The sequence below is a fragment of the Eutrigla gurnardus genome, assembly GCF_963514095.1.
Source record: "Eutrigla gurnardus genome assembly, chromosome: 13".
NCBI lineage: Eukaryota > Metazoa > Chordata > Actinopteri > Perciformes > Triglidae > Eutrigla > Eutrigla gurnardus.
Genome location: NC_139936.1, coordinates 11,621,065 through 11,636,738, shown reverse-complemented (window position 1 = coordinate 11,636,738; position 15,674 = coordinate 11,621,065). Strand labels below are relative to the sequence as shown.

The following is a 15,674-nucleotide window of genomic DNA, read 5'->3' as shown; positions in this document are numbered from 1 at the left end:
CAATAAAAAGTCAATGTGAAATTATCAGGGGATTTGTGTGTTGGTGTGTGTTTCAAATAAAGAAAAGGTAGTCCACCCACATTCAGCACTTTATTGGTATAAAATGTCAGAAAATCAATATGAAATAAAGGTGTTAGAAATCTGGGGTGAGTCAATTCAGGAATGCATGCTGTGTGCTCCGTGAAATCTCCCAGCACGTACTGCAAGTGTAACCTTGCCACCCCAGTGGCAATAGGTCAGATGACGCTTCCAAAAGGCCAATCCAGATTCACGGGATCGAAAGAAAAACACAAACTGTTGTTCTCTACGGAAAATATAGACACACAGTAATATTGACGAGGGAAGGTCCCCTATAATCAGCCATTAGAATTGGTGACCATGGATGGATAGTGACATTTGATCCATGAACCATCCTGAGCGCCACAATGTGCTAATACGAAGGTCAAAGAGGGCGTACACTGTGTGGGTCTGTTTCAAGAATTATACATTCACAGGCAGGATGTATGCAGATGCAAAATCCAGACAAAATATAAGATCAAATTTGCCTCTGCCACCAGTCAACCCTTATTTGTGTAGATCTGCAGAAATGTTGACACATCTCCTGGCAAAATTCCAGCTTTAAGGACTGTGATCATTTCTACATTATAAATTCCATTCATATTCCGATTTCTTTTTTTTTTTTTAAGTTTGTGAAAAAGCAACATGAAGTAAAACAGGGTAACTCTTGGGCCACATCATTACAGCATATAATTAAATCAAATTTTAATAGGCCAGCTGAAGTTAGTATCAGTGCGTGTAATGTCTTTAATAACAAATACACAACCCTGAACCAAACAAAAGAGAACATTGATGTAATAAAAACAAGAAAAAACTGTTTGAAACAGCTCAGTGTTTTCTACTGATGATTCTAATTTTGAAGTAATTAACTATTTATATGCTCCCAAACACTGGAATGCCACAATTTGATTCTGCTGGAACGTGCATTACATGAATAAGGCCTGATGTTCGACCAATGGATGTTCTACTTTACTGTAAAACAACAGACGGTTGTCATACAATCTGCACACTGTCACCACATAAAATACTTTGAATGTCTGAAAATATGGCACACACTTAAAATATATTGTACATTAAGTAATATTACCGCAATTACATAAAAACAAAGTATTCTGTTATGGTTCTTCCAATCACATTTTTATGGTGAGTTTTTTGGTCTTGCAAAATATTGGCTTTAAGCTTTGCAAATTAGATATTGTGGTTAAAACACAGCAAAAAGATTACGTTTTCTTTTACACAGCATTCCTCTTCTTATCGTTTGTAGATACTGTCAAGCAAGTGGTACCAGAGGAGATGTCCTATTTTTTTGTTGTTGTGTGGGAATCGTTGAGACTGTGTGTGCAATCATCACTGGGCACTTACAATCATAAAAAGTACTTCTTGGGACCTCGCTGTCTGAGCTTCTATTCCTCCCTTCCCATGTATTTAATATAATCTGTTGTGTGCATGTGGGTGTTTACTTACCCTTAGACTATATTTCCACGAGTCGCCACCTGTTTCTTCAACAGCTAAAAGAAGAAAAAGGGAAGAAATGTCAACCAGTTCAACTACAGTAAAGGGCAAAAATGGTCTCACCTTTATGAAGTATACTGTCAGAAAGGGCGCTGGGCAAATATCTCAATCTCTGCAATCATAGCTACAACAAACACAAACATATTTACTCTCTACTTCATTGAGGGTTTTTCCAAAAGGATTCCACATCAGCACAAATCCCTCTTCAAGAAATCACTATGAGGGCTATTATTTATGTGTTCAGCACACACAATAAAGTCTGGCGAAGCTTGCATCCAAAGCAACACTGCTGACATCATGAATTGTAGAATTGGCTAACCCTCGCTATTCTGTACTTCCCAAGAACACGCCCGTTAACTCTGCCAGCCTGCAGGTCCAGATAAGTCTGCGCAATTTGGATTCAGCCGGTGTATCTTGGGATGCGCTATTACCAAAGCTCTCAGGGTCCTCTTCCCACATTGCCAGCTCTTCCTCTGTGAGAAGGAAGTAGTGTGAGACGAGCCGGCGTCCAATCTCTGTCAGCGTGGGGTGTGTGAAGAATGCCGTCTTGATCTTGTGAGCCTCCAGACTCTCCGGTTTACTGTCTGAGGGTGGAAGGAGACAGGGAGATGAGGGAGAGAAAAAGAGCGCAAAAAAAGAATGAAAAAGATCCATTAATCTGTCATAGAAAGATTTTAGAGCTTTAAATCTAATTTATGGTGATTCACAGCAATATCAAGAGGATCAGTACATTTAGTACCTTGTACAAATATAAAACTAGTTTAATCTTTTTGTTTTTTGTTTAAGAAATCCTCTTTGAGTCGTCTTTTGTAAGCATGCTTTTCATATAGTTTGGAATTGAAAATTAAAGCTCTGCTATGCTGCTCATCTTGAAAATGGATAATTAAAGAACAATTATTTATTATTAACAGCCAAAATGCATTAAGCATTTCCAGGTGGAGAAAATCTGATATAAAGCAAATAAGAAAATTATATATTTTCCTTCCAGAGCTGAACCAATGCCAATGCAGTGCTAAGGGCCCTGTTCTAATACTTTCCAACACATATGGGTCTTCCTGTCTGTCTATGTGACTGACAGCATGGGACTATTGAATAAGTCAGGTGAATGCTATGAGCTTAGTTGGGTCAGTCAAGCCTCAACCTTCCCTTTATCTATGTGACCCCGCTACTGAAAATGCTTTGTTTTCCTATTTGTAAATTGGAAATGGAAGAAGGAGCTGAAGCTGAACTAAACTCTGCCGCCACATCACATTGTAACATTGGAATGAAACCAAAGCATTACACAACAACCATAAAACCGTGGCTCCACTGTCTGTCAACTAACGATTGCTTAGGAGAAAGATATTCAATAAGGCACACCAAAGACCATACTAGCTGGCAGAACAAAGACAGAGAGCTGTGCTCCACAGCTAATGAGGCACTAGAGGCCCCGCCAGCTTGAAATAAACATGAGCAATGGTGAGGTATGGTGACGCTGATGGCATTACAGCGTGGTGTTTTTCAAAACACTGTCAGTGATCAGCTTTGAAACGCTAGCAGCTTTTTGTGATGGCCGCTGAATCGTACACCTAAAGTTTGATTGTCAGCCTTTCACTTCTCTCTCCTCCTTTGTCTCTGCAGTTCTTATCACTCGACTACCACATATTTTACAACCTTGTATGCTTCACTCATCCTTTATTCTCCACCCTGCCTTCGGCTCTTTCCCCACAGACCTCATACCGTCAATGTTCTTGGAAGGTTTGTAGGCATCGTTCTTTACGATCAACTTGATGAGGTTCATGCACTGAACAATGAAGCGTTCGAAGGTCACTCCTTCCCCTGCTGGTGTGAACAGGTAGCAGACGGCGAATTCCAGGGAACGCTGGATTAGGGGTATGAATGCGCATGGATGGTACTCCAGGAAATCTAACAACTATGTGGAAGGGAGGAAAGAAAAGTACAGAAGGACGAACATAGAAAAGGGATAGGAGAAAAAGTAACATTTGTTAAACACTATATATATATATATATATATATATATATATATATATATATATATATATTGGTCTGCAATGTGCAAATATACGACCTATTCATTAATGATGAAACAGACATTTGTCTGTAAAACCAGTAAAATACATTTGGGCAGACTTCACTATTAGGCAGGATAGGCAGTTGCCTCTGCCCCCAAACAACTACATTTATTATTGAAACATGTTGCTATTCTATGTTTTACCCTGGATTAACTTCCAAAAGACCCCAAAGGCAACTTAACCGCATACTACAAACTGTGTACTTCAAACGTACTGCAAAACATTGTAATAATATATTAACCTGATGTTGTACTTTGTTATTTCAGCTAATGGGACACCAGGCCCACTTAAGAGAAGTGTTGTTGCCAATGGTGTTACTGTATACTGTAAGTCAGTACGGAAACTAACACAGTTTGAGTTGCAATGGCAGAGTGGACTGTTCCTGTAGGCTATTGGCTTGTGTTTGCTAACTCCATGGTGAAGGGAAGATATATTCATTTGTAATGTTATCCAGCAGCAAAAGTGAACTGGAGTCAATGAGCCAAGAGTCAAAGACACGCTAGATTAAAGACCCCTGAAGCTTCGCCCCTGCTGCTACACAGAGCACTGTTTTCTTGTTCGCTCAAAGTTTACTAATATTAAATGTGTTGCATGTCCAAATGCACTAAAACTAACACGACACACCATTGGGTCCCCACCTATACACCCACCAAGAGTGACGCCCATGGAATGAACCGTTATGCTCAAGATATACAAAAGACATAGACCTACCCGCATACACACAGACGGACAGATTTTATACAGGTCAACTCACAGCTTTCGTGTACAGTATGATCGTTTTCTCCAGCTTTTCTCTGCATGTGCTCTCTGGACCAACCTGCCGACCTGAAACACAAGCAGCCACACAGAATTGTTACTTAACAGCAGCAGTAAGTATATCACATATTCTTTTAAGGTTTCTGTTTTGAGTGCAGACCATCCCTCTAACAAACATCTTATATAGGACTCCCAAGTCAATTTCTACCAGGGGAGACATTAAATCCGCCTGTTTAAACTGTAAAAGGCTCAATAACCCTATAAAAACGTAGCAAGGTATTACATCATCTCCATATGGATGCCCATATAATCCTTTTACAAGTGACTCATCTTAAAGCTTCCTATCAACTTAAAATTGAAGAGGCGATGAATAGGTCAGAGTAACTATTCCTCATTTCTGGGCTAATGCAGGTGTGCAGCTATCCTGCTGCATAAATCTGTTCCCATTGTACATTCAAATTGTTGCGTTGTTCAAATGTACTACAAGGAACTTTTCCACCATCTTTAAAGTCAAATGCCACTTCACTTTGCTGCCCTTGTGGGAGTCCCATGAGCCCATTACATTAGTTAATATAATAAAAGTGATAAACAGTGATAAAAGAAGTCACAGATGAACATTAATGAATTACTCATTCCCTCTAATGTAAACTTTGTCTCGATGAAATCACTTATTGATCCTAGAGCCAATAAATCTATCCCGTTTAGTTTACTTCCTTGTCAACAACATTGATGAAATCGACAGACACCCTAACGATCTCTGGCATCCCTCCAGTCAGTTCCTCTCCCCTCATGCTCACATTAATTTCTATCAGGAACTATTAATTCAAAGTGACACTAGAAAGATTAAAGAGGTTAACTGGCTCAAGATTGCTTTGTCTTGCTTCTTTCTCATTTAAGAGCAGGGATTGTGTAGATCAAACCACCATTACTTTTTATTGACTTTGTGTCCACACCAATGGCTCCTTTTTGCAGGTGTGCGACAGCTTGTTATGTAAGCAGATGGTGTGTAAAGTCAGTGAGGTCATACTTTACAACCAACAAAAAGTACTTATAAAATCCATAGACAGAAACAGAAAGACATACATTTAAACTATTCATTATTTCTGAGAGATATGTAACCTTGAAAAAAGTTTTCAACAATGCAGTGATCGACAGTGATCGATGGCGTGTGAGAACACACATCTAACGGGGAGAGCCAGGCATCTGAATGGAACACAAAGACTGCCCCAAAAACACCAGTTTATATAGCTGACCTTATCAGTCCGTGCAGAGCCGATATTTCTCCCCAGCTGTGAGCTGCCTTGCCGTTATCCCTATCTGCCAAGCCCAAATACCAACAGGACCCTGACCCTGCCTCCATTGCCATCAGCAGAGTAAATATTGAGCGATAGTTGTGGCTGATGATATTTTTGCTAACATCTGCCACTGTGGTAGCTTGTGGAGTTGTGTCTGAGATTTATCTCCCACTCACTGTGTGTGTTTTTCCAATGGAAGAGAGAAAAGGACCGTGGGTAAAAAAACAAACTGTGAAAGTGAGCTCACAAAGCTGCCACTGAACTGCGTTCTTTTTTTTTTTTTTTAATTAACTTTATTTGGACTTTGCTATTCAGATGGATAGGTGCAAAGTTACAGGTGGCAGGACAACAAAGGACCTTCTTAAGATCTCAGGAACTTTGTATGTACATGTAGTACATGTAGTTGCTGTCCCATGTCCCAAAAAGGTCCCTGTCCAATGGCATCACTTCATGATGTTATGTCACGAGGATGGACCGGATGGACAAACATATGGACAAGCCGAAAACATTATGCCATCTAAAATGTATGTAAATATGGGGTAATTCCAGTTAAAGCACAATCTTGGCCTTGACACAAGACAGTTAGAGATCATTTCACATAGACCAATGGAATATTAGTGAAGGAGACAAATATGATTTGATAGGAGGGACAGAAGGGTGAGATTATTTAATCACATTTGGACAGTTTTATTGCTTTTTCATTGTGCGCCATGTCACATTTCATGGTGTCTTCAACCTGCTAGCTCAATTGCAGCTTCTCCTACTCAAATCAGACTCATACATGAAAATAATAGTACTGTGAGAATAAATTACACTTGGTCCTTTAGATTACTTGTTGTGAATACACGCTACAACTTCTCAAGACCAAACCAGGCCAAGTTCCTGTGCCACCAGATGATTAAAGTGGAGGGGGTAAGCCCTGAAGTTACGACAACTTCGTCCCAGGCTCACTTAAGTTGGGAAGACTTTTAAGACGAACCAGCTATTCTCATTTTAGTGATGAATCATTCCTACGAGAGTTGGTGGACCCGCTGCTGTGTCAAGTGCAACACCTAGTGGAAAATGTTGGTGTATCGGTGTTTGGCTAGATAGCAAACTGGTTTTAACATTTTTACAGCAGCCCAGCCATAATAAATACATTTTAAAAACTATTTTCAGATGGAAGTCCATGACGCGGGATCTTATGAAATGGGGGTCCGTGACCCAATGTGTATTAATTTATGGGCCCTTGACCTGAAAAGGGTTGAGATCTTACGATCACTCAGCCTGAACTTTTCAGTTGAAACCTACATTACGCCATGCTATCATGAGAACTAGAGTTTGTGTATCATAAAGTCTCTTAGATTTTTAAGTATGTGCCTTTAGTATTGATCAAGAACCAGTAACTGAGTTTGTTTACTGAAGGGAGAAGCCTCAGAACGGAGATCCAGAAAGGAGAAAGAGACAAGTACTCACAGCATTCCAAGAACTGTTTTAGCCTCTCAAACACTGCATTCAGGAAACCCTGAAAGGGAAGAAATGAAGAGAGGGTGAGATCAAGTTTAATCTCTTTGACATTTGTGCAGTCGAATCAATCGTTATCGCTTCATCAGTACTGCTTGGATGCAGTTATATTAACAAGGGAATAACTTTGGCGTGTGTGTGGTGCATGTGCAGAGTATGAATAACGTGCCAGTCACACAGTATGAAAGAGAATACATTTTCTGTATCCTGGTGTAGATGTGGCTTAGCATGGGAAATTAGATGACGGATGGAGATGCACCCGTTTAGTTCTACGTTAATGTTTAGCCATGAGGTCAACAGCAGTGTCATTAATCTCACGGCCCGGCCGGTGAGTATAGCTCCTAACAGAGTTTAGTGAAGAACGAGGGTGTCACCAGAGGAGGAGAGACAGAGGGAGATTATGAAGAATAACATACATAGCATGTGTTGAGTTCATGGTAGTATTTAGAAAAAGAGGGGGACTGTGGCTGCATGAAATAAAAGAAGAAAATAGTTTAAAAAAAACTTTTTTCACCTGAATAAGTCATGATGAAAAAATTATGATTAACGACAGAAGAGGAAAAGAAATGAGGTTCATGTTAGGGGAAGAATACACAAGGATGTGAAATGTAAAGGTGGTAGAAAAGATGGAAATTTGAGTGTGATGGGCATTGAATGGGCATGTCAGCATTAATGGGATAAGTGGTTTATAAAGGGACTAAGTTGAATCTGAGAAAGGATCCATAGGAAGAATTGTGGTTAGCAATTTAAGTAAAATAGAATCATGGTGGAATGCACAGACTTGCTGTAGGTTTACAATGTTGCAGTGGTTTGTTTACTACCACAGCTCAACTGAAATCTATAATTTGCTTTGGGAATGAACGAAAGATGCTTGTTTACTCCTGGATGTTCAAACCCACACACTGACAAGCAAGGTTATCTAGAAAAACACTTCTTTTTGATCAATATTCAGATATCTATTCTAGTCCCCTGTAGTGCCTGTTTGACAATCAAGTAGGGAAGATGAACTGTACGTTTTAAAGCAGGTTTTAAAAATAAGTTTAAACATTCATCACTGTGGCAGCCTGTGTGAAAACTGAAAATGCTCCTTATTTTCATTGTCAGCTTTTTCCAACTTGCTGCTGTTCACCAGCAGTGGTGCCACTGTGGTGATTAGAAAATAAACCTAGTCTATACAGAAAGTTCACGTCACGCATGAAGACAAAAAAATTGTTGGTAGTCTATTTGTGTTCCAAGGAACATTATAGAAAGTCTGCTACACAGCCCAATGGCACCCAGCAACAGTCTATCAGCTGGGTGTTTCTTTTTATGCATATTTTATGAACATTGTTGGAGGAAGCTTGAGAGCCAGGATTTATATCAACGACTGCCTGTGTAGTTGTTTTTGCATTTGATAATAACTTTAAATGTGAAGTATACAAAAACAACAAATTAAAGGAACAGTAAGCACAAGCCTTCTCACAGCAAGACTGCTATTGCACATTATACATATTAATTAACTGATGTGGGACCGGCTTATTATCAAGATTCACTGTTACAGTTCAGGTCTATGGTGCTGCAGGCACACATCGTGACTTGGTTAAACATATCTACTCGCTCAGATGGGTTCTTTCAGTACTCTGCAGGTTGCTAGATTACTTTTTCAGTAGGCAACCTGCAGAGTCTTTTTCAAACAGAAATATAACCTTGAAACAGATTTTTAAAAATGAAATTGAAATGTCATATGAACAGTTTTCCACAAACCACACCCTCAACAAAGAAAGAGCCAAATGAGAGATGAACAGCTATGAACACCTTGATGATCTAATCTCTAAACCAGATAATGTGCAAGACACACCTTCAAACCATTACATGAAATATCTGATGTATTGTTGCGTGAAATCAAACTGAAAATCTCTTTTATTTAACCTGGGCAGGTTAAATAATAATGTACATTTATTCAACCTGGGCTGGTTAAAGTCAAGTCATCTTTATTTATATAGCACCTTTCATACATAAAAATGCAGCCCAAAGTGCTTTTAACATTTTTGTAAATTAAATCTATCTTAATTTGAAATATCTGTTTTCGATTCATAAAATCCCAAATTCAATATTTTAATAAATCCCTATTCATGTTGATGCATGAAGCTTTAAACCGACTAGTGAACCAGTTGAATCAAAATATCCCAGTAGCTGCTCAGCTGAAGGCACCGACAAGCAACAGCACTGGATTAATTATAGAATGACTGTAAACATTAACAGATTGGAAAGATTAAAAATGGAAAGGGGAAGAGACAGGGGGACGATATGCAGCACTTTGCCATGAGTCAGATTTGAACCAGTCACTTCAGTAACAATATTTGTACATGGGGTGCCCACTCTACCGAGAAAGATATCCAGGCGCCCCAGAAATTCATATTTTTAATACTCCAGCCGGTCAGAGGGTTCCTTGTAGAATTGGCAGCATTAGCTCTCTGATAATCTCCTTCATATCCAAGCAATATTGGTATTGTAACTGAAATATCCCTAACCAAATAGATATTGAATTAAATCGGAATTGGGATTTTGCGAATGGGATAGATTTGAAATAGAGATACCCAGCCTCAAGTTTACAACGGACAAATTTATCTCTAAAATGGATTAAAAGTGGGATCAACAAGATAAAGAAGGAAGTTGTGAGTCTGAGATAATAACAGCATAAAACTCTGAACATAAAATATTAACTCCAAACCATTTCTTCTGCTCCCTGGGCTGGAATGGGACAGCTCAAGGCAAATTTACATGTTAATGTGACTATTTCAACCATTATACAACATTCAGCCTGCAAGCTAGAAGTTGTCTCATTAGTAGAATAATAAAGAACAGTAGACACAATTACTTCTGTCACAAAGTGTCCTTTCCATCTCACAGTTGACAGGGGAAAAACAAAACATCCAATCAAATGAAAATAATATGAAAGACACAGTCATAAAGACAAAGGGAGAGCAGGAGCAACTCACTGACATTTAATGACTTTATACTGTATCTCAAGATGACTTGAAGCCAAAAACTATTTCATGTCTTTTTGGCACTGGTTTTGATCAATTCAGTTTCAAGCAATTCATGGTTGGTGCAATGGACACCTTCAATACCTTACTAGTTACTATTATTATTGCTGTTATCTTTGCTTAGTTTAAAAGATGATTGTGTAGCTCCCATTTATGTGCCATCTCAAGCTTCTGTCCAGGAAGAGGACAAATATAATATCCATATATTAGCAATATTACACAATGTGCTCAAGAATGTATGAATGTAGGTTGTATGAGCAAAGGTTTGATAACCACCTTTTTTTTAGAACCCAACCCTACTCTGGAGATTTGTAAACAAAACAAAAATAAACAATACTTTTTAAAAAGAAATCTCACGTTCTTGTACCATTAATCTCTAGAGCATGTACTGATATTCTTTCACTGGACCTTGATTGGAAAAAACAGGAAGTAGACAGAATCTGCAGAGTTCAGAGGGCTGGGACATTTTCAGCAAATGATTTCATTAAATCTAAGCCATGGGGGAACCAAAACCCTATCCAGGCAGACGCTTAGAATTTTCTATTTTTTTTTTAACCGGAGAGATTTAGAATAAATTGAATTAAGAGTTTCATGGAGTTGGACTTTCTTCTCATTGCAAGTGGGAGAAGAGCTCATACACAACTCTTGACTCTTTGAACCAAGACAAGGCTTAAGGCACTTTCAATCTTCTCAACCCTCCACACTGTGATAGGAGTCATTTTCAACTCAAAACACCAACAGCAAAAGAGAGATTCTTAACAGCCACAGCAAAAATAACTTAAGACTCACCATAACTTCCATATTCTGTTGTGGCTCTTGAAATCCAAAGACTGTCAACTTGCGAAGTACTGAAAAAAAAAAATCAGTTTGCAGGATTGAGGCTAATTGCAAATTAGTCTCCATGTAATTGAGTAGCAGCAGATGGATATTTCCATAAATTAACAACTTGTCTGCTTAAATTAAGTTATTTAAGGCCATTATTAACTTACAACTCTTTGCATGAAAATACACTTGTGTCTGTGTGTGGGCATCATTGCAAATATTTTTACCTTTCAGAGAGAGCAGCGTCCTCTCTAGCGAGCTGAGCGCTGCAGCCTCATCTCTGGCATAGATCTGCTGGAGGAAGCAGTCGGTGTGATGGCTCCACAGGGAGCATGCAAAGCTGTAGATGCCCGACGCCAGCTGTCAACACAACACACAAACAGTCAATCACACATGGAATGATGTCGGATCAGTGATCTTACTAGTGAACACATGAAATTGTTTATCTTCACAGCAGACTTGCATGTATGCCGACTGCACCTTTAACCTCTGAGACTCGCTCGGTTACGCCGATGCAAATGCAAAAGCACTTCCACATAACGCAGTCTCAGAGCGAACAAGGAAAGGGCAAAAAGGGACGTCTGAGTCAGAGGTGTAATTTAGCACTAAATGAACTTATTACAGTCACTGCCATAACAGTGGGACCAAACCAATTCAATTTTCTTTCACGCAGGCATTCTGTATAGGCACAACAATATAATCAAAAAAGGTACACAAACATACTCTCAGTTCCATCAACTGTGGACTGTATAGTCTGGCCCAGTAGCTCAGACAATATTATAAATCTGCCACGGCACAATAATGAGCTTTGGATTATGCTTTGGTCGGTGTTTTTATAGAATGAATAAACAGAACTGAAAAGAGTACACAGTACATCTCAGTTACTATTCAAACGTAGTGGCTCAATATTCAAGCGTTTTTGTGCGATAAGCTTAAGGGAAACTACACTGTCAGCTATTCGGACATTGTTCAATGTGATGGGTAAAGAAAGTTCTGCTACTTGGTTTAGGCAACACACTGAAAATGAGTGTGTGGATAACATATCGAAGAAAGGAACTGACCAACTTACTGGCAGAAAAACTATTTGTTGGGGTAACATTTTAGTGTCATGTGGGGGAAAATTGGAGAACCAGGGGTTAGGTTGGTGACTTATGCCTACACAGAAATCCCCACTTTGACAGCACAGCATAGGCTTTGATAGACTCTTTACAGAAAACTGCAAGGCTGGCAACTTCCTTCTTTGGAGAGATTTCTCTGGCTCTTTCCATTTCTGGGATACCAGAATAATCCAAGGCATATTACCTAAAAAATATGAACTAAATTAAGGAAACAATTCTTGGTATTTTGTATTTTATGGAATGTAAGGTAGTTTCCTGTATATTAGTAGTAAAGTAAGTTTGACTTTACCAGACAACCAGACAGAATCGCTGAGTTTGATCATTAAAATGTATTAGAAATGGAGAGATTTCCAAAATATGAATATCTGTGTTTACCCTACCAGTATTTGCATTTTTCCCCACTGTGTCAAAGCTGAATGAATAAGGGGAAAAAAACTATGCTACTATGTTTTGGTTTCATTTTGGATTTTTTTTGGATTTGGATTTCATAGTGCCCTTACCTAAAAAGTATACATAGGTGGCCTTCCAAATGCAAACTAAAATGGGACATACTTAGGTGTGTTTGCTTCACATGATTAGTCGTCATGGCAGCCCACAGATCCCAGTGTTTAATTAATAATGTGTATGCCTCATTGTGCAGAAGTGACAGGGATCATTCTTTCACTTGTAAGGCAACATCAAGCTGGACATAAACATCACTTTTTTAACTTAGTAAAGCAAAATGTAACAAATAAAGAATAAAATTAACAAATTGCTATTTATTATGAAAATTGTAAATCGCACAGGGGCAACGTGGTAAAAAAAGAATCTTCAAAATGAACAGGAATTACATTTCAAGGGTTAACCACACCTTCAATCAATTAAGGCAATGTTATATGTTTAAAGAAGTTGGCCAAACAGAGAAAAGCAGTTGGTTATTAAGCCAACTGCTGCTGATCGGAGAACCGTCTGAATTCCAATCAATGAGTTATGTGAATCGTTGCTGAATGACTCGAGAGAATTCTGATGCATCTAAGAATCAATCCCCATTTTGTGTCTATAAGACACGTGTATCTGTGTGTATGCACGCCGGCTCCTTTTCACAACTGCAGACAGAGACGACAAAAGAAAATTTCAATAAAAAGCAAACAATTTCCTCCATCTGCGAGCTGATTCCCTATTCCTGGAGGAAGAACTCACAACCAAAGCCATCCAAGAAAAAGCGCAGTTAATTTCATCTGTTTCTGAATACCTATCCACCGGGATATTGCCCCTCTATTGCTTTCCAAAAGCAAAAAGCCAGACTGGTTATCACCTGCTCCATTCCTCTCTTACTTTAATGCATAAAAAGCAAACAGGCTCACCACAATGTCACTGCAGTGTCTACATGGTTACCCTGGTGATTTAAATTTAACCTGAAATATTATTGTATAAAGAAGCCTATTGCATATATACATAGTTGCAAAAAGGAACAAACTTTTTATTGTAGATACTGTGTGTCTGCCTGATGTAGTATCTATATTATTCTGGTTACAGAAAAAACTAATTATATTGCTGCATCTCGCCCAGTGTGGTTTAAAGGTGTTTGTAAAGTCAGTTAAGCTACTAAAAAATGTGGGTGTTGGAGTATTACAGTGCACCCGAGATCCTCTTTGATATGCATGCATCTGGCTTCTTGTTCATTTTGATATGCCATCCTTTCTTCCATGCTCCTGCTGGGGCAATATCAAGCACAGTTAAATTGTAAGATTGAGACTGTGCAATCATCCTGTCTAGTGTCAACGAGAGTCTGTTGCTCATTTTCAACTGTAGTACTGCATTATGCAACACAGGCGTTAAGGCATGGTCTGTTTAGCAATGTGAGGCTCTTTTCAAATGCCGACAACTTGTTGTGCAGGTCTGTGGAACGATTTTAAAGATTACCGTTTTTTTAATTAGCGTTTTTGCCATTACGCCCTCTCTTATGTTTTTGTTATATTATGGAGAAAATAAAATAATACTCCAGTGAATCTCAAAATTGCAATGCCAGTTTCATTTTTCTATCCAATATTTCATTATTATCCGACTGCACTGAAAATTTCTCCTTCGACCAGTTCCCTCACTTTCTGAACATTTCTGGAAATTAGGGAGGCAGACATTTTTTCTAAAAGTGCCTCCAATTCCAGCCTCCAACTCCTTACATACAGTCTCAACTTTGTCTTCACATCTTTTCCATCATTACTTCTTCTTATGTGATCCCTCCTCCTTTCACCAGCAGCCCTTCTTTACTTCAATCACATTTTCTCCGACACACCCACACACCCTGCTTCTCCATCGCCCCCTCGACTTTTTTTTCCCCACCATCGGTTTGGCTCTCTGTCTGGTAAATGAGTTGAGCTCAAAGCCTAACCATCAGCAAGTGGGCCAGTAAAACAAAGAGCTGGTTGAAGTGCTGCGGTTAGTGCATAATCGCCCATGATGCAGTCGACATGGTCTACCGCAGTTTTAGTATTTCGGCAAAGGACGAGACAGAAGTGCTCGCACTCATCAAGTACAAGAAGACACAATCAAACACCCACACACGCGTAACAGCACTTATGTACACATTATGTCTGTGCTAAATAGGGTGACACAAAAGAGTAGCGGGTTAAGGAGTGAGCTTAGATATGAAGAGATACTTGCCATCCAACGCAGACACATTTCTGTGAATAACTCGCAGCAGTTACATTTAACTAGTTACATGTTATTCTATCACAAAAGCAAACCTATATATATTTATAACCAACTATAAAACTACAGCTTTCCTTGTTTCCAAGTTTTATGTAAAGCCCATGATTTTATTATTAGAGGTGGTATTTGTGATTAGCAGAGCCATACTACCAGATGTTTTTAAACTTATTATCTCTAGCACTAATGCTAATTGTTAGCACGCCGACTATTGGTTGACTATTGATTATTGTAAGCGCTGTAAAGGGACTGTTGTGACAACATACAGTTTAAACTCTTATATACTTTTGTGAATTTGAGTTGACATGCCAGGCTGGGATACATATTCTTTTCTCCACAGTCTGGATAGGTAGTTGCGACACATACTGTCAAATTATATTTATATTATATCCTGCTAGCATAATGTGAGCTTCCTGGCTCATAGCTGAGCCAAAGGGTTGTATGAGCTGAGCGGATTAGAAATATCTCCCGTTGCCAAGTTGTATCTAAGGTCCCTCATATTTACTGGATCAGTGAACAATATTTCCATTGCGTAAGAACCTTGGGATGATAATGATTGTTCCAGGTGTCACCAAACTGTCAAGGTTACTTGGAAAAAGGGAGTAAATGGACACAATTTTGGATGGAAAACTCCAAATTGTCCATTAATTCCCGATAATGGACACCTCTTCAGGCATGATCCCTTACATAAACATTGGTTTTCAGCTGTCAAAAGCAGTTTAGTTACTCTATAATGGAGACAGTTTTGACAAGTGTACTGGTGTAACAAGCAATATGAACGAAATGCATTCAGCTGCAGAAACTGAGGTAATATGAGGTTCATATCAG

At 38.9% G+C, this 15,674-nt stretch overlaps 1 protein-coding gene across 1 annotated transcript in view; it reads right to left on the bottom strand.

The window, feature by feature from the left end:
- ipo11 (importin 11) overlaps window positions 1–15,674 on the bottom strand; it is an 86,537-nt gene that overhangs the window by 60,666 nt on the left and 10,197 nt on the right. The window contains exons 6-12 of the mRNA XM_084024464.1: window positions 11,271–11,403; window positions 11,011–11,069; window positions 7,148–7,196; window positions 4,396–4,466; window positions 3,289–3,481; window positions 2,001–2,153; window positions 1,522–1,565 (exon numbers count right to left, since the gene is read on the bottom strand). Of these exons, the coding sequence (XP_083880590.1) occupies window positions 1,522–1,565; window positions 2,001–2,153; window positions 3,289–3,481; window positions 4,396–4,466; window positions 7,148–7,196; window positions 11,011–11,069; window positions 11,271–11,403 (702 nt within the window). The remainder of the gene's footprint in view (window positions 1–1,521; window positions 1,566–2,000; window positions 2,154–3,288; window positions 3,482–4,395; window positions 4,467–7,147; window positions 7,197–11,010; window positions 11,070–11,270; window positions 11,404–15,674) is intronic.